This window comes from Pongo pygmaeus, chromosome 4 (assembly GCF_028885625.2).
Source record: "Pongo pygmaeus isolate AG05252 chromosome 4, NHGRI_mPonPyg2-v2.0_pri, whole genome shotgun sequence".
In the NCBI taxonomy this organism is placed as follows: Eukaryota; Metazoa; Chordata; class Mammalia; order Primates; family Hominidae; genus Pongo; species Pongo pygmaeus.
Window position 1 is genome coordinate 34,414,171 of NC_072377.2, and position 26,380 is coordinate 34,440,550.

Genomic DNA, 26,380 nt, shown 5'->3' on the forward strand with positions numbered 1-26,380 from the left:
GCGGCTGCAAAGTTCCTTTGGCTGTATAAAGTAACATGCAAGGGCTTGGGAAATGGGATGTGAACATATTTGTGTGTGGGGGGGAGGCATTATGCAGCCTACCACCCACCCCTTTGTCGAAAAACCGAAATATGGAAGACTTAGATCCAAATTGGGAAATGGAGCATAGATCAAGAGACATCACATAAGAGTCGAGACCATGTTTTAGACTGGGTGTAGCTCCTTCCTAGTGGTGAGATCCTTGGTAAATGCCTTCATTTCTTCAAGCCTTCTCTGCAAAATGCTGGACCAAAGCAGGTGATTTCTTCCCTTCTATGATCATGGGCTCCCAGTGGTTACATGCTAGAGTATGATTTTATGCTGTCCTCATGGCTTCGCATGGCCCACATGGCTTCAGGAACACAAAAGAAGCCCAGAAAAAGGTTTCAAGATCCCATACCCTGCCACTGTGAATGAGAGACAGTTTCTTGCTGCTGATTTTCCTCCAGGCCCCCATCACAGCCTGATTTCAATTTTGGTAAGAAGAGGTACAGAAAAACAGACCACATATGTAACATAACAAGCTCTGCACCCTTCCTCCTCTATGGTTTCTTTAAATACCAACATAGAGTACCACCTCCCAAAAAACCTAAAACTGGAATATCCCATCAAAGTATAACTATTTATTACCTACCCACCCCTTAAAAAAAAGGGGGAAATAATAAAAGAGGTAAAATTATTGTCCACTTATCTGGCATGAATCATTACATTCTAGATAACTTAGTCATGCACAAAACTAAACAAAAAATATAGTTTTAGACACTAGTAGATTGCACATTCATCTAGATTAAGAATTCCAGAGAGGATCAAAATAGAGGACTTATGTCTTTCAGCCTATCTCAGTGCCTGGCAAGAGTAAGTGGCCAATGAATGTGAGATGAATTGAATCAGGCCCCTATAATTTTTTCATAAAGTATGAATATGTACATGTGATTCGGAGCAGATCAAGTAGATACATTCCTGGGTGTGCCTAGAAGCACTGAGAAGCTGTGTATGTGTGGGATGGAGGTCATTGGTGTGAACATACCAAAAATTTAACAGCAGAGAGCTTTCAGGGTATGCCCCAGCTTTTCTTGTGTTTCAACAGCCCCTTGAAATATTAGAAAAGAGAAATAGAGACAGAGATGAAGAGAGAGAGAAAATTGATGGAGAAATACCAGTTAAAAATAAAGTCAAAACTGAGTGTTAAAGTGAGGCTACTATAACCAGGATAATAGTCATCCATAGAAATAACCTGTGCTTTGGGAGGAATCCTCAGGGCAGGGGTGATCTCCAGGTAAGAACTGATCAAAGGAGATGTTTGTGTTTGGCTAGGTTTTTACTAAAGCCCTTACTCTCTCTAGTGGGCAGACGGAGCAGTGCAGCATCCGTAGCAAGGTGTGTGCTCTTCAAGGCTAAAAGTCCTTTGGAATCAAGATTGTTTCTTCTTTCTTTTTTTTTTCTTTTTCCCTTTTTCTCTTTCTTTCTTTTCTTTCTTTCTTTCTTTCTTTCTTTCTTTCTTTTTCTTTCTTTCTTTCTTCTCTTTCTTTCTTTCTTTTTTTCTTTTCTTTCTTTTTCTGTTTCTTATCTCCTCAGCTTTAAGGTTGCATCCTCTTTATCTCCTTAAGTAAAGCTGGGAGTTCTGTAGTACTCCAGGAGTGAGGACAATTATGCTTAAGAAACTTTGGTTTCAGTTTAGTCCCAGACCAAGAGGAAAACATTTCAAAATTTTAAAGTAAATCCTAAAAGTGTAATTTACACCAGAGCGATTGACCTGGCATTTATGTAGACTGCAGCTTGAGAAGTAATTCAAGTGGTTTCTACTCATTCCCTTGGAGGAGTCCTTAGAATGTACTTCCATTGGTCTGAAAAACGCCTGAAAAAGAGTCCTGATGCTAACAGTAGTGGAAATAGGAGGGCTGGTGGTTCACGATCAGCCCAGTGGTATCCTCTATTCTATTTGCATCTAGGTAAAGAGACTGTGGGCTGTATGTGATCAAACAATTTGTTGAAGCGCTTTGGGCCTAGGGCATTTAATTTCTGTGAAGTAGGCCCATCAGTTATTTGCTCTGTTTTTGTGTCACCTCTCAGAATACATTAAAGTAGTGGCAACTCTTGAGCCCAGACTTCTGCCATGTGAAGACCCTTTGAAAATCCTGACAAACACAGGCACTGCATTAGTGGTCAGCTAATTAAAGAGGGGAGGTGGAGCTGTCCTTTGTGTATCCAATAAGTACCCATTATCTCATTTGAGCATGAAAAGAGGCCACTGTTATTACTTTCAAGAAGGAAAATAAGCAGGATAGCTCATATTTTTAGAACCATTCCTCACCAAATGGAATAATTCCAGTGAAAATTGGGAGTGAGGAAGAAAGAAAAAAAAAACCTTCTAATCATAATGTTTGGGAATAAGAAAGGAAGAAGAAACTCACGTCAAAGCCGACTTTCTCCTGCAGGTGTAAAATAAAGGCTTAAGACCGTTCCTGCTGAAACTCTGGGGAGGAAAACGGGAGCTGGCGGGTGGGCTTTGCCTGCAGCTCAGCTCTCCCTCGCGGCGCGGGCGCAGCTGGGTTCAGCACCTCGGAAAGCGCCGCTGGCGGCGCCCCGGGATTACGCATGCTCCTTGGGGCCGCCGCCTTGGCCGTGCAAGTGCCACTGTAACTGGTGAGAGCCGCTGGCAACCCACAAGGAGTTGACAACCGCGGAGAGACGCAGACACCCACTAACCTCCAGGAAGCAGAGCGTGGTGGATGGAACTCTACGATCTTTCTCTCCAAGGACGGAAACCTCATCCAAGCAGTCCCAGAGGAAACGGATAAAGGTATTTGAAAGAGACCGAGCAGCCCCAAATCGCACAATTGAGCGGCTGGGGGAGTTACGCGCCAGTGCCCCAGTGACCGCGGGACACGGAGAGGGGAAGTCTGCGTTGTACATAAGGACCTAGGGACTCTGAGCTTGGCCTGAGAACCCTTGGAAGCCGAGTGCTTGCCTTACGGGCTGCGCTCCTCAACTCTGCTCCAAAGCAGCCGCTGAGCTCAACTCCTGCGTCCAGGGCGGTTCGCTGCGCGCCAGGACGCACTTAGTACCCAGTTCCTGGGCTCTCTCTTCAGCAGCTGCTTTGAAAGCTCCCACGCACGTCCCGCAGGCTAGCCTGGGAACAAAACCGGGGTAAACCGTGTTATCTTAGGTCTTGTCCCCCAGAACATGACCTAGAGGTACCTGTGCATGCAGATGGCCGATGCAGCCACGATAGCCACCATGAATAAGGCAGCAGGCGGGGACCAGCTAGCAGAACTCTTCAGTCTGGTCCCGGACCTTCTGGAGGCGGCCAACACGAGTGGTAACGCGTCGCTGCAGCTTCCGGACTTGTGGTGGGAGCTGGGGCTGGAGTTGCTGGACGGCGCGCCGCCAGGACATCCCCCGGGCAGCGGCGGGGCAGAGAGCGCGGACACCGAGGCCCGGGTGCGGATTCTTATCAGCGTGGTGTACTGGGTGGTGTGCGCCCTGGGGTTGGCGGGCAACCTGCTGGTTCTCTACCTGATGAAGAGCATGCAGGGCTGGCGCAAGTCCTCTATCAACATCTTCGTCACCAACCTGGCGCTGACGGACTTTCAGTTTGTGCTCACCCTGCCCTTCTGGGCGGTGGAGAATGCTCTTGACTTCAAATGGCCCTTCGGCAAGGCCATGTGTAAGATCGTGTCCGTGGTGACGTCCATGAACATGTACGCCAGCGTCTTCTTCCTCACTGCCATGAGTGTGACGCGCTACCATTCCGTGGCCTCGGCTCTGAAGAGCCACCGGACCCGAGGACACGGCCGGGGCTACTGCTGCGGCCGGAGCCTGGGGGACAGCTGCTGCTTCTCGGCCAAGGCGCTGTGTGTGTGGATCTGGGCTTTGGCCGCGCTGGCCTCGCTGCCCAGTGCCACTTTCTCCACCACGGTCAAGGTGATGGGCGAGGAGCTGTGCCTGGTGCGCTTCCCGGACAAGTTGCTGGGCCGCGACAGGCAGTTCTGGCTGGGCCTCTACCACTCGCAGAAGGTGCTGCTGGGCTTCCTGCTGCCGCTGGGCATCATTATCTTGTGCTACCTGCTGCTGGTGCGCTTCATCGCCGACCGCCGCGTGGCAGGGACCAAAGGAGGGGCCGCGGTAGCCGGAGGAGGCCCGGCCGGAGCCAGCGCCCGGAGACTGTCGAAGGTCACCAAATCAGTGACCATCGTTGTCCTGTCCTTCTTCCTGTGTTGGCTGCCCAACCAGGCGCTCACCACCTGGAGCATCCTCATCAAGTTCAACGCGGTGCCCTTCAGCCAGGAGTATTTCCTGTGCCAGGTATACGCGTTCCCTGTGAGCGTGTGCCTGGCGCACTCCAACAGCTGCCTCAACCCCATCCTCTACTGCCTAGTGCGCCGCGAGTTCCGCAAGGCGCTCAAGAGCCTGCTGTGGCGCATCGCGTCTCCTTCGCTCACCAGCATGCGCCCCTTCACCGCCACCACCAAGCCGGAGCACGAGGATCAGGGGCTGCAGGCCCTGGCGCCGCTCCACGCGGCCGCGGAGCCGGACCTGCTCTACTACCCACCTGGCGTCGTGGTCTACAGCGGGGGGCGCTGCGACCTGCTGCCCAGCAGCTCTGCCTACTGACGCGGGCCTCAGGCCCAGGGCGCGCCGTCGGGGCAAGGTGGCCTTCCCCGGGCGGTAAAGAGGTGAACGGATTAAGGAGGGCTGGGAGGCCCCGTTTAAGAAGTAGGTGGGAGGAGGGTGGGCAGAGCATGGAGGAGGAGCCTGTGGATATGCCAGAGGACCTTCTCTGGAGAGGAGATGCTTCGAAATCAGGTGGAGAGAGGAAACTGGCAAAGGGGCAGAGACGAGCCCCACGGGCCAGACAGCCAATCTCCGCTCTGCACCCCACAGCCTCTCCTTACTCTTCCCACGCTGGGCAGTGTGGGGGCGCCCAGAAGCGAAGAGAAGCAGCAAAAATGTAGAGAAATTGTCACGGGGAGCGGGGCTTAGCCAAATGATGCGCAGACAATTGTGCCCGTTTATTCCAGCGACTTCTGCGGAGAGGGCAGCCGTCGGCACAAACTCTCCTTTGCGTCTTGGCAAACGAGACTGCAGCAGCGCCAAGGTCCTACTTGCTGCGGGGCTGCCCCAGGAATCTAGAGCTGGGAGGCAAGAAACGCTTTTGGAGTTAAGAAAAAGAACTGACCATCCTGGTCCGCCCCCAGGAGAAACGGCAAAGGAAAGCCACCTCCAATGGAGTCATTATGACAATTATCATTCCGGACTGGGCCAGCGGGAACACCCTGAGCCCGACCTAGCTGCACAGCCCCGGAGCTCAGACGTTAGCAGGGGGATAACACCTGTCACCAGCTTGGGAGAGCGATTCTCTGGGGAGTGTCGTCACTGCGGGAGGGAGCAGACACAGTGTGATTAGAAGGGCTGGACAGGGAAATTTCTTCAGGCTGCTGCCCCAAAAGGTAAAAGGGGGCTCATATGCTCACGTGGTAGCAGAGTTGGAAGTGGAGCGCTGGCGCGTTGCGCGCAGGAAGCCCGGGCGCTCCACTTCCTCTGGAAGCAGTCTGGGTGCCTGTGGGCACTCTGGTCTGCGTGCTGCCGGTGAGCTGGGCCCAGAGGCATCTTGACTAGCTCTACTGGCAGGAGTGGGGGCACTTCTTCAGTTCCTCCCTTCCCACGCTTTGGGAATCAAGCTGTTCCTTTGATTGAAGCCCCGGACCAGCGAGCAGAGGGATGGTTCAGTAGTTATTTTATTATTATTTTTTTCTGGTAGGCTTAGATAGAAGAGCAAGAGATGCCACAGAAATGTGCAAAGGGAATTGGGGCGGGGGGCGGGGGAAGCGGAATCTTGGAAACCAAATTCCTAGAAGCTGGGTCGGATCTCTCAAACAGAGGTGTGGGGTAGGAAAGAAAATAGAAGGTTCAGGTACTATGTTCTAAAGCGAGCAGAGTACTGGGGAAACTGTTCTGAGGGTATCATCAGAATTTCAGGTGTGGGCTTCTTTATTGCTTATATTATTGACAAGAGAAGGTAGGAAATAGGAATTCCCTTCGGACATTACCATCTCCATTTTCCATTTATTCTAAAGAGTGCTTTACATATTAAGCATGCATGACAAATTCTTTCCCAGCCTCCAGACAGTTTATGGAGCTGTCTCTGAGGATTGCCTCACGTTTCTCATGTTGACTCTGTTTTGATCACAGGAGCTTAAGATGTTAAACCCTCACAAAGTCCTTTCTTGAGACTCTTCTGAGAACTGGGATCAAACATTAGTCTACCTACCCATCTGCTAGCTTTCATAGAGGTACTGCTACTCTCTTTGGCAACCTGGTTTGGGGCCAAAAAACCAATGATGCAGGCACCCACCGGCGTGGTTGGTTTAATATAATAAATAGCCATCGGTAAAAACAGGTCTGTTTAAAGAGCCTCTTGAACAGTAGAATTGTTTAGTGATGTCGTTGAAAGTTTTCTGCAGTATCTGAGATTCAGGGCTCAAAATGTGAGATCTACAACTCCCACCTTCCCTGATCTGCTTTCTGTGATTGCAAAACACAGTGAAATGACTAAACACTCATGCCTTCCCACAAAGGCAGAAGCTGCCAGTCTCGATTCTGAGCAGTCTTGTGAAGTCAGCTCTTTTAGGAAACTCAATGGTGTGTTTGTTTTGAAGTTGTCCATTTTTTTCTTCACCCTTTGGGAAGAACAATTATGGATATAGATATTGAATAGCAATTGGGCTAACAAAGACTGAAATGTAAGCTCCACAAAGGTCCCCAAAATACAAAATACATGAAAAAGTAAATACAGGAAAAAACTAACAGTTGCATGGTAGGAGATACATCTATAACACGGATAATAGACTCTTACTGGGAGATTCTTATCAAAGCAAATTGCCATTTCAATTTAACCATGAAATAATGTGTGGGTAGCTCAGAATTTTTAGGAAAGGGTATTGAAGTATGTGCATCTGCCACTATGGACACCAGAAAAACAGAAAAGAAGGAGCTGGAGGAGCGGAAAAAAAATAACCTCTATAAAAAGGGTCACTTGGTCCAAATCCCAAGCACAGGGCTTCTGAGAACATGGCAGGAGGGATCAAAGATCATGACTCTGGTCTACCACGAAGACAAAAGGGTCACCAAAGGAAATGGTCAGATCAATTGTAATCAACAATTACTTTTCGAGTGGCTGTTGTGTGCCATCCCCTGTGCAGGGTGCTGAGGTGATGTATATGAACCAGACATGTTTCTGACCTCCACATGTGAAAGGACAGACAGCGGTGAGCACAAGCAAGATAAGACAGGGAATGATGAGCTGAATGTCAAAGTAAGGCTGAAAGAAAGAAAGACAAAGGAAGGAAAGGTTGATGCTGCTGGGAGATCAAACTTTCTGGTCAAAATAATATTTGAGATAGGTCTAAATATATTGGCACAGTTTAGGCAGAATGGCAGGGGTGGTTTCAGAGATAGAGAGGATATTCGATGCTAATAAAATGTGGTGACTAAAAGCTTTGATGTTGGAATGTCAGATGCTTGGTTGAGGAAGCAGGAAACAAAGTAGTAGGGATTCTCTTTCTCTTGCAGGATTTCCCAGGATTTCTGTTGAGAGTATGCGTCCTTGTACTAGTTTTATTTGTCTGGGGAAAGGAAATTTCTTTTGCCAGAAAGACTATGTCGTTGGTATACTGACAACAAATAGATTCCCAAATGAGGTTAAAGACTTTGAAAATTGGATTATATTTATTCATTCAAACCTCAAGGGAGTTGAGTTCAATGAGTATTTGCATATTTGTGTGTGTGTGTGTGTGTCTGTGCATGCACACATAAGTGCCCTGTGGTTGGTTAGGGATGATTACATTTGACTTCTTGGGGGTTCAATAAGATGGCCCTCAGCTATGGGTCACCTTTCCAGCTGGCCCATCTATTCATTTCCAAATCTTCACACATCAGAACTGTTTTTGGAGAAACGGACAGGAAATAAACACTGAACCCTGGAGAGGATTCCATTTCTAAACTTTGCAGAGGCCAAGTACAAGTAAGGGAAATAAGAGAGGTGGCTTGTTGCTCTTTCTTTCCTAATACCAAGAGCTATGTGCCATGAAGTCCTCTGAACACTTACCCATCCTCATCCCACACAATGGGGTTGGGAGCAGGTGTTTTCCCTAATGACCTCTCTAAATGAGTCATTAACTTATTTCTCCAGGATGGATAATGGCAGGGGCATGGGAAGGTGGAGGAGAGAAGAAGGGGTAGTTTTGTATATATTCTGTAAAAAGAATGAAATTATTTCATTTGGGAGTGAATGTACTAATAGAATACAGGGGGACCTGATTGGGAAGCAGAAAATGAGAAGGGAGCAAGGCTTGGAGGGTGATAAGTAATAGAGCATGCTCAAGCCAGAGAAGACAGCCTGGCTGGGTCTGGAAAGCACCAGAGATCTGGAGAGAATGGGACACACTGCAGGAGCCTGGATAAGGAAGGTGCATGCCCTGCAGGTGACGAGGTTGAGCAGGGGGCAGGAAGAAGGGGCCACTTTAGCATAAACCCCTGCCCTCTATTGTTCCCCCCAACATATACACCAGAAGTGGCCAGATTCACAGGGGCATTTCAGATGCCTTTCTCCACACCCCTAGCACCGCCTCAGTCACAAGTATAGGAACCAGGTAGCTGCAGAGAGTGGATTCTTTAAACACCAAGGAGGCAATGGTGGAATTGAAGCAACAAAGTGGAAGCCCAAGCAGCAGCAGGAGGGAGAGAGCGCCACGTGAGATATCAGGGATGCCGCTGCCTTATAAGACACTTGGGGAGGCTGGGAAGGAGAAGGAAGCTGCAGCACAGAATGACAACAGACGACTCTTTGCTCCTAGGCTGGCCAACTTCAGTAGATACAGTTCTTAGACCTGGGCAGCCAGGGCCCCTGGTCTGGGTGTCATCATTAGAGGAGACCCTGCTCTGCCCCTGCCCCTACCTCTCCCCATATGGCAAGGATTGCACAGGACCTTCTGGAGCCTGTGCCCCCCTAGTCCTCCTACCTGCTAGATTATGCTTGGGTACCTAAGACCTTGGAATTTCTTGTCCAAATGGCCCTGAGTCTATTTACAAGGAATCCATGGGTTCTTTCTTGAGTCTATCCTCCGGAGGGAATTCCATGCCACTGAGTCTGTTCACCCTTAAGTGGCTAAGGGTGGTCATTTGCAAGAGCGGTAGAGGGTGGAGGCAAGTGGGAGGCTGTGGATGTGCTGATGCCAGCATGCACACAAGGACTCTACACTGCTTAGGTAGAAAGAGGAGTAGGGGAAGCAGTGAAGAGGGATGGGCTGTGGATCACGTGCCTCCATTCATGTGCCAGACACCAGGCTAAGTGCTGTCCATACAGAAAGCAACAGAACCAAAGTGGCTAGGTTCAAAGCCCAGCTCTGTCACTTAAGAATTGTGTGGTTTCATATAAGTTATATCTTTCTGCCTCCATTTCTTTACCTAAAAAATGGAGAGTGGTAACAGCACCCACTCCCACAATTGCTGTGTTAATGTTAAAACATTTAGAATAGTGGTAAAGACTACAAAAATGTCATGGTTTATGTTTTGTGGTTGGTTGGTTGGTTTGTTTGTTTTGAGACCAGGACTCGCTTTGTCTCCCAGGGTGGAGTACAGTGACAAAATCACAGCTCACTACAGCCTCGATCACCCAGGCTCAAGCAATTCTCCCACTTCAGCTTCCCCAATAGTTGGGACTACAGGACTATGCCCAGGTAATTTTTTAAGTATTTTTTGTAGAGAGAGGGTCTCCCTATGTTTCCCAGGCTCGTCTCGAACTCCTGGCCTCAAGGGATCCCCCTGCCTCGGTCTCCTAAAGTGCTGGGATTACAGGTATGAGCCACTATGCCTGAACCAATGTTACATACTATTAAACACCACAACTCTCTGAGATAGCAATTCTTATCCCAAATGTATAGATGGGCAAGTGGGCCTTGGGGCGATTACATAGTTTACTGCTGAGTGGCAAAGCCGGGATTCAAAACCAGCTGATTCCAAAACATGATTTTTATTAAACCATGCTTTCCCTCAAGGCTGCTGAAAACCTCATCATGGGGCAGTTGAAGGGGTACGGTTAGAGAAAAACTGCTTAGCTTGGAGAAGAGAAGATCATAGGAGAAATAGGGGGCTGTTTTTTTGAAAGACTTTCACATCAAATCCAGAGGACAAAACAAGGGTGCAGACTAGAGAGAAATATTTTTACTGTGTCAGTGAAATGAACTATTTTAAAGTGGTGAATTCTCCAGCATGAGATGTTTGAGTAGACTTGTCAGGGGTATCATAAAGTAATAGAAATTAATTATGAGCAAATTATGAATAAATTAATATCAGAGAATAAATCATTAGCAATATTTTGAATATTTGTGAATTTGATGAAATATATGATTCCCCAATATATATGGACCCCTGGCTAAAAAAAAAATCAAATCACTTCACAGAACACATCCAAGCATTGTATATGGAATTAGTCTGCTTCTGAGGTGTCAGCAAGATTTGTAATGCCCTGTGAAAAGCAGCTCCTGCCTCTTCCACCCTTGCACCGAGATGCTACCACCCACACTTACCCCTTGCCACAGATGCATGGAGGCATAGTCCAGGCAAACATTGCCTAAAATATGGGGACTGTTGTGCAGAGGATGGGTTTAAAGTGAGAGGTGGGGCCGGGCGCAGTGACTTGCGCCTGTAATCCCAGGACTTTGGGAGGCCAAGGGGGGCGGATCATGAGATCAGGAGATCGAGACCATCCTGGCTAACATGGTGAAACCCCGTCTCTACTAAAAATACAGAAAATTAGCCGGGCATGGTGATGGGCACCTGTAGTCCCAGCTACTCAAGAGGCTGAGGCAGGAGAATGGTGTGAACCCAGGAGGCAAAGCTTGCAGTGAACCGGGATCTTGCCACTGCACTCCAGCCTGGGCGATAGAGCAAGACTCCACCTCAAAAAAAAAAAAAAAAAAAAAAAAAAAAGAGAGAGAGAGAGAGAGAGAGGTGGGCAGATTCCATGGCTGAAATCACAATACTGGGCATCCAATGGGCAGACCCTAAGATTCAGAGCTTCAGAAAATGTTAACTTCCTGCCATGTGCTTCACTGTGTCTGAGGTTAGGGTGATTGTCTCTTTATTGACCTAATCCACATATCTAACAAAGAGAGCCACAAAGCAACAGCCTATCAGTGCCACTGCAGACGCTGTGATCACCACGACGACAACGGTCCCGGCTGTGTTGACCAGAAAGCCCAGGCCACCTCCGACCAGGATCTGAGCCAGCTGCACCATGCATGTGAGGGTGGCGCAGTCCATGCCCTTCCCTCTCACGCTGTTGTCTGGGTCCCCTCCTGGGGCCTGCTGCCTCTGTAAAGGAAGCACAGAACCACCATTTGACCTACAAGGAACTGTCATTTAGGGTACAGGTTGGCAAAATTTTTCTGTGACCAGCCAGATAGTAAATACCTTTGGCTTTGTGGATTATACAGCCCTGGTGATAACTACTCAACTCTGCTGTCACAGTGCAAAAGCAGGGGCAATGTGGAGCTGAGTTGGCTTTCCAATATATATTGATGGACATTATTAGCATTTGATTTCATGTAATTTTCATGAATTGGTGATGTGGAACTGAACTGAATATTGATGGGTATTAGCATTTGATTTCATGTAATTTTCACCTGTCACAAGATATAACCTTCTTTTGAACGTTTTTTTCAATCATTTAAACAATTAAAAGGAATTCTTAGCTTGCAGACTGTACAAAAACAAGTGGCGGGCCATAATCAATACAATGTAGTGGATACTTAATAAATATCCCATTCTTTTCCTTTCTTAGTGTTAAAAATTCAAAGATTTTAAGAAGGATGTTGAATTGCTGATGTCCTTAAGAGAAGCAACTTTAAAAAGCATTTCAATCTTTCAAAATATGGTTGCTACTTGATTAATACAATAATGTTTGGTTAATATTTGATATTTGTTCCGAACTTGTTGATAACTTTGTCATTTGTTGGGTATCTCTTATGTGCTGGGCCTGGGTTTTTTTTTACCTGTTACTGTATTTCAACCTCACCACCTCCCTAGATGCACATGTTATTATCATTACCCCCGTGGTTACAATTATAATACTAGCTACCACATTTTGAGTCTTTGTCAGGTGGTAGGGGGCACTATGCTAAGCACATCCACTATCTTGTTTGCTTTTTTATAAGGTAAATAACATTCTTTCCATTTGCCTCATGAGGAAACTGAGGGCCTGCCAGCTTAAATGATGATTTCCTACACTATTAGGCAAAAGAAAAGCATTATGCTGAAAAACGCATATTATCCTTTGAATAAGAAAGGAAAATAAGAAAACAGATTTACATTTGCTTGGTTTTTATTTAAAAATGCAGGAAAGATAAACAAAAAACTAGTAAGAGTGGTAACACATTAGGGCTGGAGGGAGATGGTAAATGGTAAAGGGAGCACACAGTGTGCACTTTTGTGTATCATTGTGAATATATTATCTCACCAAAAAATGAACTCATTCTAAGTGCTACCTAATAAATGAATAAATAACATCCCCAGTGTAACACAGCTTCCAAGTGAGAGAGGCAGGATTTGAATCCAGGTTTCTCTGAGCCTGAAGTGTAGGTTTTCTTCCCCCAACACCACGTAACACTCTCCTTGTAGGGACAGGTTTTTATGATGACTATCCCATTAGCAGCAACATCCCTGTCATGCACTAAAACCTTGGTGACAATGTTTGCCAGGGGATGAGGAAAGCCACAACTCTTTTTTGAAAGGCTTTTACTCCTGGTGCGCCTCTGCCCTGCTGCCAGATCAAATGATGAAAAACATGGCCAGAATTATAGTCTCATGGTTATATGTTCAGTGTTTTTGCAGTTTCATGCTGAGCTGGATTAAACTTGGAGTTATCTCTGTAGCTTTTATATCATTGCTCCAGTTAAGGAACTGTAAGCTTATTTTTATGGGAAGAAAGTTGCAAATTTTGATAAGAAGAGGTGGTAATTTTAGAGTGGAAATACCAACTCTGTTATAAGCACTGCATAGGTGCTTGTTCACTAGTTGAGTTCCAAGGTTTAAATGGCGCAGGTCCCGCTCAGGGCAGCAAAGTGGAGATTACCACCCATGATTCCAGCTTTCCTTCTCACACATGGGGTCTGACTTACTAAAATCTGGACTCCATTGCCTAGGAGTTTCCTACCCTCAACAAATAATGCCAAGAAATTCCACCATGTACCTCTGCAAGTTGGGGGTAGGGAGACCCCTATTGCGGGTATCTAGAAATGTTGCAGGTGGCACCAGGGAGACCTATGAGGTGGTTATAGAAGACCTGGGTCCCCCTTTTTTTGTCTTTGTGTAATTGTGCGCTGGTTTCTCAGCCTCACCAAGCCTTCTTTTTCTAATCAGAAAAATGGGAGTAACTCTTCTTGCCCTACAGCTCCTTAAGTGAGCAGGAGTTGAGAATAAGGAGGACAGGAGAGCTGGGCTCGGCTGGGCTGGTGAGCATGCCTGTACCAGATCATGGTTGCAGTTGGTTGGGCATTTGACTGCTGCTGTTTCAAGAACCCTTATTTTCCAGCTCTGCTCTACACATTGCTACCAAATCCTCCCCAGCCTTCAGATGAGTCTGGATGTTACCCAAGGCAGAGTTTCAATGACAGCACACCTCCTTTTCTTCCTCGCGGTGGTACTCAGTAATGAGGTTAAAGGGCACGGTGTACAGGGTGCTGGACATTACACCAAACAGGCTGCACAGGACCAGCGTGGAGTAGACATTCGGGAAGAGCCCAATAAATCCCGTCCCCAGGCCAAACAGCAAATATCCCGTGAAGTAAAGACCCTTTAATCCAATGTAGGATACCAAAACTTTCTGAAAGTCTGTGGGAAAAAGAGAGGGAGAAATTACAGCTGGCAGTGCCTCATAACATTTAATAATTTCAGACAATCCTTTCTTCTGAAGATTCACTTTTTCAGACATCCTTTGATACTGAGCCAGGAACAAAAGAATCCCCTTATCTGTGGGTTGAAAACAGCTGGCTTTAGGAACCATTTTAAAGACCTTTGCATAAAGGACAGCTTGAAATTGCCTTGATAGGCTGATTTTTTTTCTACAAAGAAGAGTCTGGCACTGTTTAGCAGACAGCTGGATAGCAAAAAGAAGCGAGAAAGGTGGTGGAAAATCTGACCTAACTATGGGAACCTGGGGCTTCAAGAAAAGTGTGGGTTATTCTGAATCAGATGGGCTGTGGCCCCATAGGACCAAAACAATAACACAGGCCTATCTTGGCCCTACAACCCAAATCAGGTTGGGGAAAATTGAAACAACCAGAATTTACAGAATGATCTAAGTCATTCATGATTTCTTAGCCCCCATCTGAATGGAGTCTGCACACCTGAGAATGAGGTAAAGGATGTGCAATTATCTGAAGACACTTTCCCTGACTTGCCAATCCTTCCCAGACTGGTAAGGGGCTCCCACAGCACCCAGCATCTCCTCATCGCTGGCTCCCTAACTCTTGGTAAACAAGTTCCTTGACTTCTCAAAACCCCAGCTTCCTCATCTGAAAACTGGGAATAATAAAACCATCTTTTGGAGTTGTTGCCAGGATCAAGTGAGATGAAGTGTCTATGAAATCACCCAGCCTAATGCCTAGCATGTAGAAAACATCCAATTAAGCAACAAGACAGGCTGAGCTGGAGACAGTTGACTCTTAACTGGGTTCCTCTTCTAGCAGGTCAACTTGGCTTGCTTATATCAGTATAGTGGCAGAGCTAATTTTTAAAAATGAAAAATTCTGCTTTAAAACATTTTACAGGGTTTTCCACAACGGCAAGGAAAATCTCTAAATTGTTTTTATCTTCCTTTCTTAATCAGTTGTTTTTATTCCACACATTCCTCATCTCTTCCCTACCCCATTCTCCTGGAACACAAGAATCAGGGGATAAATAACAGATACTTGAAATATGGCTATTCAAGAATGACATTTTCCATATCTATTCATATAATTATTGGACTTACACCTTGTAGACAAGCAGCCTTATTTGCAGTACATTTGAATCAATTATGAAACTAAACACTGTCTCACATTGATGGAAGACAAAGCTCTGGAAGTGACAAGTGGGCAACATTACTTCCTCTATTAAACTTATACTATGACAGGAGGACTGTTGTGAAGGTTGAGAATACAAAAATGAGAATAAAGCTAGAACAGTTTCTGCTTGCTTAATAATTATATTTATACAGAAAATGTAATCTAAGGTGTCTCAATACCTAAAAGATACCATCAATACCCATTAGGGAAATGCTGTTATCCAAGTGTGTATGCCAGCAGAGGAGAAGGTAAAGTAGAAGGTAAAGTAGGATAAAGAGGGATTTGGAAACATAAGTAACTTCAGTACAAAGACTGAAAGTCTGGCAAAGAATACTTTATTCACAAAGATAATTCAATAAACTTCAGGGCCAAGCTTGCATTGCCCTCTGATGGGTCGGATACCCAGTGGTAGTCATATCCTCACACAATGCCTGTCTTCAGGACTGGGGGGAAATTATAGATTTAAGCACCAGTTATGACTAGTAGTGTATGATATTATGGTATGAACAATTGGCCATATCTTAGTACTCAGTGTTGTTATTCTAACTGGTATATGTGTACCTGCTGTATACAAAAGGAGCTTGGAAACAAGTCCCTATCAGCATTCTCCACCTCAGCAGCCAGATTGTCCTGCCAACCTCCATGTGGATAGAAACTCTGAATCTGCTCCTGATGTTATGTGATGAATCCAAAATAGAGGGTAATATAGTCAGCTCTGGAAGGAAAGGAAAGGATTGATTCTGCCCAGAGTGGGTTGAGGTGCAGGGGGAAGAAAACTTGAATGATTTCACTGAGGAAGTAATATTTAAATTGGGTCTAAAAACATTATTAGAAGTTGTCCAGTTGGGGAAGTAGAAAGAGTAGTTCGGGTAGAAGAAACTAAAAGCAGCGGCAAATACCCAGAGAGGAGAAAGTCTGCATAGTGGGTCATTGAGGGTGGTTAATTGATATGGGAGTGAAAGAGGGCAAAGTATGAACTAGGCCAAACTGTGAAAAGCTCAGGAATTTGACTTTATCCTACGGGCATGGAGAACCCCTAAAATCCTTGAGCAGAGCTGGCTGGTATTTTATAAATAAAATGTTGATTTGAATTTATAATGGTAGGGATCCCATATATTTATACATTAATAAAACTTTGGAAAACTATTCAACTAATAATTTCTTTTGTAACTAGAAAGGCTTTTAACTAGAAGGGACCTAAAAATAATATACTTTAAAGTTTCAAATGCCATAAAATTTATGCAGACAAGACTAATGGAATGTTATCTAGTAGGAGTTCCCTGAGGAAAAATAAGTTTAGATTGACACATTTTTTTCTGACAAAGATGAAGGTAGGGCTGGATGTAGTGCCTCATGCCTGTAATCCCAGCACTTTGGGAGGCTGAGACAGGAGGATCACTTGAGCCCAGGAGATCGAGACCAGCCTGGGCAATGTAGGGAGACCCCATCTCTAAAAAAAAAAAATTTTTTAATTAATAAGCCAGGCACAGTGGCATGTGCTTGTGGTCCCGGGTACTCAGAGGGCTGGGACTTGCTTGAGCCCAGAAGGTTGAGGCTGCAGTGAGCCATGATCACGCCACTGCACTCCAGCTCAGGTGGCAGAGTGAGACATTGTCTTAAAAAAAGAAGAAAAACAAACAAACAAAAAAATTAGGGTAGTAGTAAATAGTCCCCTCAGCCCTTGAAATCATGAAGGACTTAAGCTGGATAATTTACTAAACCCTTTTAGTCTAACATTCTTTTATTCTATTCTAAGTGCTTGAAATCTTCCTCCTGGAATTTTTCTTAGTTTGCACACTCCAAGGGGAAGAAAAGAGTTTGCTAAATAAATGTAATCTTTAAGCACTACTCTTTAAGTATCATAAATTTTAAAATAATGAATGTGTTTATGTGATTATTGGGCTCATCAACTTCTTGCATGTTTATATGAGGTCCCATTTTCCCAATTGTGCTAAATTTTTAAGAGGTCTTGAGGCAGGTTTCCTGCTGTGCTATGGCTAGGTAAAGGGAAGGGGAAGGGGCCCTCACATATATCCACCCTTTCCCTTCACAAGAAGCAGGCTGACAGTGACAGAGTGAGTCCCCCTGAGAATGGTAACAGGGATTCTCCCCATCTCTTCCCACTTCCTTCACCCGGGCCATATCCCTGCTGTCCCCTGGACCTGTCCAAAGCCCAGAGCCCTGACTTGGAGGTCAGTTATTCTTACAATCTTGCAGAAGAAGAGCCCTTTATAGGAGCCCTTTATAATTAGGAGAACTGCATACATTTTTCAGGCCAGACTTTTCACTTAATTCAATGTATACAGAGCTTGGAGATATCCACACACAGTCACAAGTACAATGCAGCCTGTGGGATTCCCTGGAGTTGTAGCACAGCCACCTGGGCTTACGTAAAGACAGTAGCAGAAATCCCTTTGTTCATTGTCTTCACAGCTGCAACTTAGGTAAGTGGAGGTTAATAGGCTCAGAAAAGCTAGCACCTGGGAAGAAAAGCCAGCTGTCCCCAATCCTGGTGTGGTGCTCCGATAACCCACCCAGCTACACATCTGAGCTGAGGTCATTTTGCATGCTGACTTTGTCACCTGTCATATTAATATCACTTCTCTTCTGTATCATCTACAAATCTGATAAGCCTGTCTATGAAATGCCACCAATGATCTAGCTCCAGTAGAACATGAACCTGCTGGGACTCATCCATCCAACACTTCATCTTGTAAAGATTCCCTTTTATTTTCCAGAGAAACTTGATCAGGAACCCACTGATTCCAAGAGCAAAGTAATCAGTGAGGAAAATGACACCTAGAATTCATGATGAAAAAAGGATGCTTTATATGGTCCTTTTTAAGGTAATAGTTTTTCCTGATGTCCATAGATTTATTAAGATCTGGTATTTTAAACAGTAGGAAATACACATAGAAACATCAGATCCAAGTTGTGCTAGACCAGAACCTTTTAGAAGACATCCTTAGGAGAGAGAGAGACTTACAAGAATATAGTGAGGAAAACACGGAGTTGATGCACAAGCCCCAACATCCAACCTCGACTCCTCTTTCGTAGATGAGAAACTCCGTGGAGTTGTGTGCACTATAGGGATCCCCACGGTACACAATCTGAAAGAGAGATTGGAGGCTGTTGAGGTACTGCAATGTAGTAAGAACCCCTTCTCATGCACTCTGCTTCTCCACCCCTGGGGAGCAAATGTCCCTGCCTGAGGGACCCTTTCTAGAGTACAGAGCTGATGCTGTCATGACAAAGTCACCCCTTCCATCCTATCACATCTTCATTCAAGGGCCTATCAGAAATCTAATGCTTGCTGCATCAGATCTCAAAAACACTCTCTCAGATCCTTCACATTCCTCCTTCCATCTCACAGCTGGCCCCACCTGACTTAGGCAATCCCACCACTCATCTTCTGCTACAGCCAATTGGCTTCTGACTCATCTCCACATGGGCCATTCCCGTTCCTGCTTGGAACATTTTCTCCCTCTCTAATATTCCTCTAACTCCTACTCACCCTTCAAGGCCCAGACCATACTGCACCTCCTTTTTTATTTGTATTTATTATTATATTTTATTTTTTAAGAGACAGGGTCTTGATCTGTCACTCAGAATGGAGTACAGTGGCACAATCATAGGTCACCACATCCTTGAACCCCTGGCCTCAAATGATTCTTCCACCTTGGCCTCCAAAAGCACTGAAATTACAGGCATGATCCACCATGCCCAGCCTGAACCCCACCCCTCCTTTTTGAAGCCTGCCATGATTGCTACAGCTCACATCAATTTGCCCTATTTGTTGTATTTGATTAAATACTGGCAGGCTCCGTAGTGTCCTCTAGTTGTCCAGGGTATAGTAGCATGTTTCTAGACCTGTCTGTAAGCCAGCTTCTTGATGGTACCCTTTCCTACATTCTTACTGTGCCAATCTTAGAGGATAGCCCAATAGAACCTCAACAGGTGTTAATGGAGGAAATGATGTGTAACAGTGAATGTGTGCACAGACATGTTCATTACCTGGCCCATGAAATCTGTGAAGAACAGCATGTTGGACAGGAAGGCCGTCCATCCAATGAGGTGGCTGATGCAAAGGTAGCGGTAGTGAGGAGGCATGCTCACCAGTGCTCTCAGCAGTGACTTTAATGTCATTGCCCTGCGAGTCTGAAATAAAACATGAAACAGAGGTGTGATCTTCACTGCAGAAATTTAGCCAGCTAAGGGAGCCAGAGCACACAGCCATGTTATGTATTTGTCAGTCAGCCATCACACAAAGTGTCACTTTTCCTGGACATGGAACTAAGTTTCCATGGAGTAGACTCACAGGAGGTATTCTGTTAAGCATGAGTGGCTGCTTGGCAGTTTCAGGCCCAGAATGAGGCTTTGGACCCAAGGGCAAAGGGAATGAGAATCGTCCTAGCTTCAGGCCAAGGTGTAGGAGACATTGAGCATCCTATCTCTGAAAGACAGAACTGTTGCACAAGGACAAAGCTCACAGACATAAGCCAGCTCCTAGATGATTGTAATTCTTGGGTCTCTTAACTGTGAGAGCATAGTAGGCAAATCCAAGATGTCTGTCACGATCTTGGTCCCCTGATGTCATCCCTGTGATTATGTGCTGTTACATGGCAAAGGGATTTTGCAGATATATTAATAATTAAGGTTACTAATCACTCACCTTGAGTTAATTGAAAGGGAGATTACCTGGGTGATCCTAACCAAATTCCATGAGCCCTTGAAAAGTACAGAATTTTCTCCAGCTGGTAGTAGAAGGGAGAGTCAGAGCAACTCAAAGCACAAGAAATGCCTGCTTTGAAGGTGGAGGAAGCCACTTGAAAAGGACCTGAGAGTGACATTTAGGGGCTGAGAGCAACTCCAGGCCAACAGTCAACAAGAAAGCAGGGATCTCAGTCCTACAACCACGTGGAACTGCATTCTGCCAACATCCTGAATGTGCTTTGAGGTGGGCTCTTCCCACTGAGCTTCCAGATGAGAATACAGCTCTGCTAACACTTTGACTTCAACCTTGTAAGACCCTGTGCAGAAAACCTAGTGCAGCTTACTCAGGCTTCTGATCTACAGAACTGTGAGATAATAAACTGATGTTGTTTTAAGCAGCTAAGTTTGTGAAAATTTTTTATTCATTAGAACATTAATACAAAGAGCCAGTCAGCTCCCTGTTCTTAGCCAGATGTCTCCTCCCAGGTTATTTCTCTGAATCCTAATGATAGCAGAAACATGTTAATGAGCCCTACATTGAGTTAGAAGTAAGAACAATGTAGAACTCAGATATATATATTTACACGCACGCACACACACACACACACACGGGGTCTTCAATATGTTAATGGAAAATACATATTATGAAAAAATTATGCATGGATTCCAAAAATTTTTTTGAAGCAAAATAAACTCATACTAACTTGTTATAGCATGTCTGAAGAAGATTTAGTTTGAGGCACTGAGAAGGATAAGACATCAGTTTGAAAACAGCCCCTAACAGAGCAACATGAATTCTACTAAAATTGAAGCTAGAATAAACATCAAATTTATGGTGAAGCTTCAGTAGAAGAATGGTGAAACACTGATTTTTTTTTTTTTAAGTTTATGAAGACAATGTCCCAAAGAAATCAGCAGTTTACAAATGGATAACTCATTTTAGGAAGGAACCAGATGGTGTTAAAGATGAAGTCCTCAGGGGCAGACCATCTACATCAGTTTGCAAATAAAAAAGTTAATCTTGTTTATGCCCTAATTGAAGAGAACTGACAATTAATGGCAGAAACAATAGTCAACACCATAGACATCTCAGTTGGTTCAGTTTACTCAATTGTGACTGAAAAGTTAAGGTTCAGCAAACCTTCCACTCAGTGGGTACCAAAAGTATTGTGCCCAGATCAACTGCAGACAAGAGCAGAGTTTTCAATGAAAATTTTAAACATATAAGATCAAGATCCTGAAACATTTCTTCAAAAAGTTGTAACAGGAGATGAAACATGGCTTTACCAGTATGATCCTGAAAACAAAGCACAATCAAAGCAATGGCTACCGGAGGTAGAATTGGTCCAGTCAAAGCAAAAGCGGACAGGTCAAGAGAAAAGACCATGACAACAGTTTTTTGGGGATGCTCAGGCATTTTGCTTGTTGACTTTCTGGAAGGCCAAAGATTGATAATATCTACTTACTATGAGAGTGTTTTGAGAAAGTTGGCCAAAGCTTTAGCAGAAAAACACCCACAAAATCTTCACCAGAAAGTCTTTGTCCACCGTAACAATGGTCCTGCTCATTCCTCTTGTCAAACAAGGGCAATGTTGTGATAATTTTGATGGAATTTCTTTAGGCATCAACCCCACAGTCCTGATTTAGCTCCTTCTGACTTCTGTTTCCTAATCTTAAAAAATCTATAAAGGGCACCCATGGTTTTTCAGTTAATATTGTAAAAAAGGCTGCATTGACATAGCTAAATCTCCAGGACCCCCAGTTCTTTAGGGATGGGCTAAATGGCTGGTATCATTGCTTACAAAAGTAAGCAATGAATTCAATGGAGCTTATATTAAGAAATAAAGTTTATTCTTTTTAACTTTTATCTTTTAATTCTATTTTTCCATTAACTTTAGGAAGGCCCATCCCACACACATATATGTAAAAAATGAATATATAGGCCCCAATTCCTTAATTTAGATTTAAATTAGGTTAAAACTAGAAGCTATAGTTTTTCTGGTTTCAGAAACATTGAGAGAATGAGAAACTTTAAACTATTGATACAACTGTTTTGAAATACAAAGAATGATAATAGCTTTTAGCATCTTGTCATATAAGAGAAGAAAGAAACCTTGGGAATATTAATTGATTAGCTTCCCTGAAGACACTGAGATCATCAACATCAGACACGATTTGGTAATGAGTCTTTCTTGTCATATTTTTATTTATTCTGAATCATGACATTGAGTACTGGCTAGTTTATAAGACAGTCTACTGAAATTTTCTATTTTAACTGTAATAGCATATTTTTTATACTTCTTAACCTTATATAATCATGCTTTTTACTTCTTTGTTGTGGAAAATTATATTCACCCATTTTAATTTTGTTGTGTAAGTTGATTTTTTTAAATTCATCAGTCTTGCAGTATCTAGCCCACTGACCATAACTATACTCATTTTCTGATAATCAGTGTTAAACACTATAGACATTTCCCTAGATTGAAGGAAAATAACTGTTTTTCTGCAAGTAGAATATGGTACCTGTAAAAATAAATGGTTATAACCAAAATGAAGTGCAGAATTACTACTTTTTCATCAACCACAGAAAGAAGCAGCTAACAATAGCCCAAGAAACAACAGCCTGGTTTTCATGCCTCCAACTAAATGGTTTGTCATCACTTTCCTTCCTCTCTTTCCAAAAATGCAAAACTGAGAAAGTGAATCTGGCCAGCAAGTATTCAGCCTCATTCTAAATATTAATATATGCTTCTGACTTATACATAATTTTCAGCCTGCTTTCATTGTTAGCCTAATTTCTCCTTTCTTCTAAAAATAAATATGAGCTTTCAAGATGTGCCTAGTATTTCCGTAAAAGCTGGGAGTGTAAATATTCAAAGCCCCTTTGTATATTTTAACTCAGAATAAAAACCCAGCTGGGATATTATTCCTGACTCATCAATTTCCTTGGTAAAACCCTTTCAGTGGTTCTGAAACCTTGGGAGTTGTTTTACTGCATTTATTTTTCACCACTGTCAGCTGGAGACTGGGTAGCGATGAATTTACAAGCGAAAAAGGTACAGAGTCATCAGGGAGAAAGAAAACTTCACAAACGTACCCTGAAAAGGAGACTATTTAAATATTAAAGGGAGCAACTGATGACATGGAGGAATTGGAGATAGATTTTATGAGATCTGGTTTAAACTCCTGAAATAATTCAGCCCTCTTGCCATTAAAAAAGAAAAATTTGTTCTTAAATTACTCAGCCACCCTTATTTTGGAAAGCAATGTCTTTGGCAAGCAATGACAGCCCTGAAGCCTTGGCCCTGACCCTGGGGAAGTGCAGACTTCCTTTGCTTAACTGGAGACCTCCCAGGGCACACATTTGGAAGAAAAGTGCAAATCCATGACTTTGAGAGTAAGATGTATTACTCTGTGCTATATTCTTAATTTATCTTTTTGTCTTATTTTATTTGCTTATTTATTTATGTTTTTAGAGGTGGGGTCTCACTCTGTTGCTCCGACAAGTGTGCAGCTGCATGATCACAGCTCACTGCAGCATCAAACACTTGGGTTCAATGGATCCTCCCACCTTGGCCTCATGAGTTGCTGAGACTACAGGAATGAGCCACTGCACTGGTCTCAATTTGTTTTTTAAACCAAATAACAAGATCGTTCAGAGTCTACAAAATTTTTCATGTGGCCCCTACTAGAAAGTTCGCTGTATCTGTTGTATTTATTTTTGTACTCGTGTGGGAGTTCCATGCCTTTCAAAAGGCTTCCACTCAGTTAATTTCATTTGATCCTCACAGCAGCCTCTGAGTGGATGGGACAACCCCTGTCCTATGTGACTCTTGGAGGGGGAGTCCCAGTCTATCGAAGGGGACATCAAAGAAGCAGATAATCTATCAGGGTGTTATCTATTATCACGTATATACTTATATTTAGTAAAACCGCGCCTTGTTTTGTTCCCCAAACCACCACATTATTTTTTAATTTTCACTTTCACATTATTTGATTACTTTTTTCCTTATTTTTTATCTATTATAGAAATTTTGGATGTATTGTAGGATTTAAAAATAGAAAATTAAAGCTTCCTGTGAGCCTATCATCCAGATTTTTCATTTTTGGTATATTTCCTTTCCATTTTTTCCTCTATGTACGCAGCTTGTTTTCTCTGAAAATAAAGATGGTTTTGTGTATGTAATGTACATTTTACCTGATATATTTTTAGTAAACCTTCAGAAACATACATTTTTAATGACTGCATGAATGTTTTCATATAGATAGTCCATGATTCTTTGGCTGTCCTGCATAAATGCACAAAGGGCTCCAGTCCAACTAGTAATCTTAGAGTTCTGATTTGTTGGTGAAGGAGGTGCAAGGAGTACAAGTATTCTCTGCCAGGCAGCCTGGTGTAGGGAAAGGGGGTTGAGTCCAGGCATTAGGAGACCTAAAATCTCAAATTTTCTTCACTTGTGTGATCGAGATAAAATGAAGGCTTTATCCCAATGACCTCGCAGTTCCTCCTTGCACTCTTACAGTTATGAAAAACACTGCACTCATCCTAAAATAGGAGCTACTGTTGGAATCATATGAACAGATTACTCTCTTCGACTGTATTCTCCTATCAAGTGGCATGGGGAGAGGCAGGTTGATGTGCTGTGGCAACTCAACTCCAAGGCAGTCATGTTTATAGAATGAGGCCTCCTTTCAGCAGATCACACTCAACCATTTTGCCAATTCAAACATAAGCAGTGTCGAAGTTTACTTTTGCATTTATTTTGGAAAAATGCTAAGCAAATGAACAGAGTAAACAATACTGGAGGAAGCACTTGATCTCAAGGAAAAACTACTCACAGATTTTTATAACTAACAGCTAAGATGTATTGCTTTTATTAATATACATAACTGAATACCAAAAAAATGAGGTTTTCTACTGACTATATGTACCAAAAAAAATTCCCTAAAATACCATTAAAATAAAGTACAGTTTTTAAATTTTGTAAACCACTTCGCTAAATGTAATGTGATATCCAAAATATCCTTTTTGGATCAGAAAAAGGATATTCCCCAGGAATGGGATTGCTGGGTCAAATGGTAGTTCTATTTTCAGTTCTTCAGGAAATCTCCACACTGTTTTCCATAGTGGTTGTACAGTTTACATTCCCACCAGCAGTGTAGAAGCGTCCCCATTCACTGCATTCACGTCAACATCTATTTTTTTTTATTATGGCCATTCTTGTGAGAGATATATATATCTCACAGTTTTTTAATTCACTCGTTGATTGATGGGCATTTAGGTTGGTTCCACATTTTTGCAATTGCGAATTGTGCTGCTGTAAACGTGCGTGTGCAAGTATCTTTTATATATATGATGGAATACTACTCAGCCATAAAAGGAATGAATTAATGGCATTCACAGTGCCCTAGATGAGACTGAAGAATATTATTCTAAGTGAAGTAACTCAGCAATGGAAAACCAAACATTGCAAGTTCTTACTTATAAGCGGGAGCTAAGCTATGAGGATGTAAAGGCATAAGAATGACACAATGGACGTTGGGAACTCAGAGGGTAAGTGTGGAAAGGGGATGAGGGATAAAAGACTACAAATTGGGTGCAGGGTATACTGCTCAGGTGATGGGTGCACCAAAATCTCACAAATCACCACTAAAGAACTTACCATGTAATCAAACACCACCTGTTCCTCAATAACCTATGGAAATATATTTTTTTAAAAAAAGGACATTAGTAGAAAAACTGGTGAAATTCAAATAAGTCTGCTGTTTACCTAACAGTATGGAAGTAGTGATAATTTCTTAGTTTTAACAAAGGTACATGGTTCTCTATGATGTTAACATAAGAGAGAAGCTGGTAAAGCATAGATAGGAACTCTCTCTACTATATGCAATGTTTTTGTAAATCTAATTAAACTTTGATTAAGAAAGCAAAATAACACATAGGCACACTTTGCTAGATGACAACTCCATGGGGCAGAACAAGGGCTGTGGTGTTCACTAGTCTTCTGATGCTCAGCACTGGGTCTGGCAGGGGTAATTAATAGCTATTGAATGAATAAAAGAATGCACAAGTGAATGAACCATGCACGCAGTGCAACGCATTCCAAGAAATCTTATTATTCACCCAAATAAACCCTCCTGGGTACCTCTTTATTCCCTGTAGCAGCAGCTGGATTAATATCAAAAACAAAAAGCAAACCAAAAAAAGCTAACATCAAGAAGTCCTCCACCCCACTAGTTTTGATGGACCTCCATCATCTACCTAATAAAATTTCAGTTCCTATGCTGGCATTCAAAAGCTTCCAAAATCTGTCTCTAATTTGCTTTCCTAACTTTATTTCTAAAGTTACAAACTCTGTGATCTATGGTACCACTTATACTTTCTACAAATATGCTTCATGCTTTAAAAACATTTTTTTATATCTGTGGCTTTGCTGATGCTCTTCTGTCCGAAGTATTTTTCCCCCAAAATCTCTATTTAAATCCTAACTATCATTCAAGGCACAACTCGGGTGATCTCCTCC

At 43.5% G+C, this 26,380-nt stretch overlaps 2 protein-coding genes across 3 annotated transcripts in view; one reads left to right on the forward strand and one right to left on the reverse strand.

Annotated features, from left to right (window-relative positions):
• The first annotated feature begins 2,887 nt into the window (after positions 1-2,887).
• RXFP3 (relaxin family peptide receptor 3) lies at positions 2,888-5,560 on the forward strand. The gene has a single exon (XM_054489657.2). It carries the CDS (start codon positions 3,244-3,246, stop codon positions 4,651-4,653), a length of 1,410 nt encoding a protein of 469 aa, XP_054345632.1. The 5' UTR covers positions 2,888-3,243; the 3' UTR covers positions 4,654-5,560.
• A 5,541-nt stretch (positions 5,561-11,101) lies between these two features.
• The window catches only part of SLC45A2 (solute carrier family 45 member 2), a 38,140-nt gene continuing 22,861 nt past the window's right edge, over positions 11,102-26,380 (reverse strand). The window contains exons 4-7 of one of the 2 annotated variants that reach the window (XM_054488511.2): positions 19,158-19,301; positions 18,130-18,253; positions 13,718-13,929; positions 11,102-11,412 (exon numbers count right to left, since the gene is read on the reverse strand). In XM_054488511.2, the coding sequence (XP_054344486.1) occupies positions 11,188-11,412; positions 13,718-13,929; positions 18,130-18,253; positions 19,158-19,301 (705 nt within the window). In that variant the 3' untranslated portion in view covers positions 11,102-11,187. Of the gene's footprint in view, positions 11,413-13,717; positions 13,930-17,948; positions 18,254-19,157; positions 19,302-26,380 lie in introns of those variants that run through there. The other variant, XM_054488512.1, reaches the window with a different exon arrangement.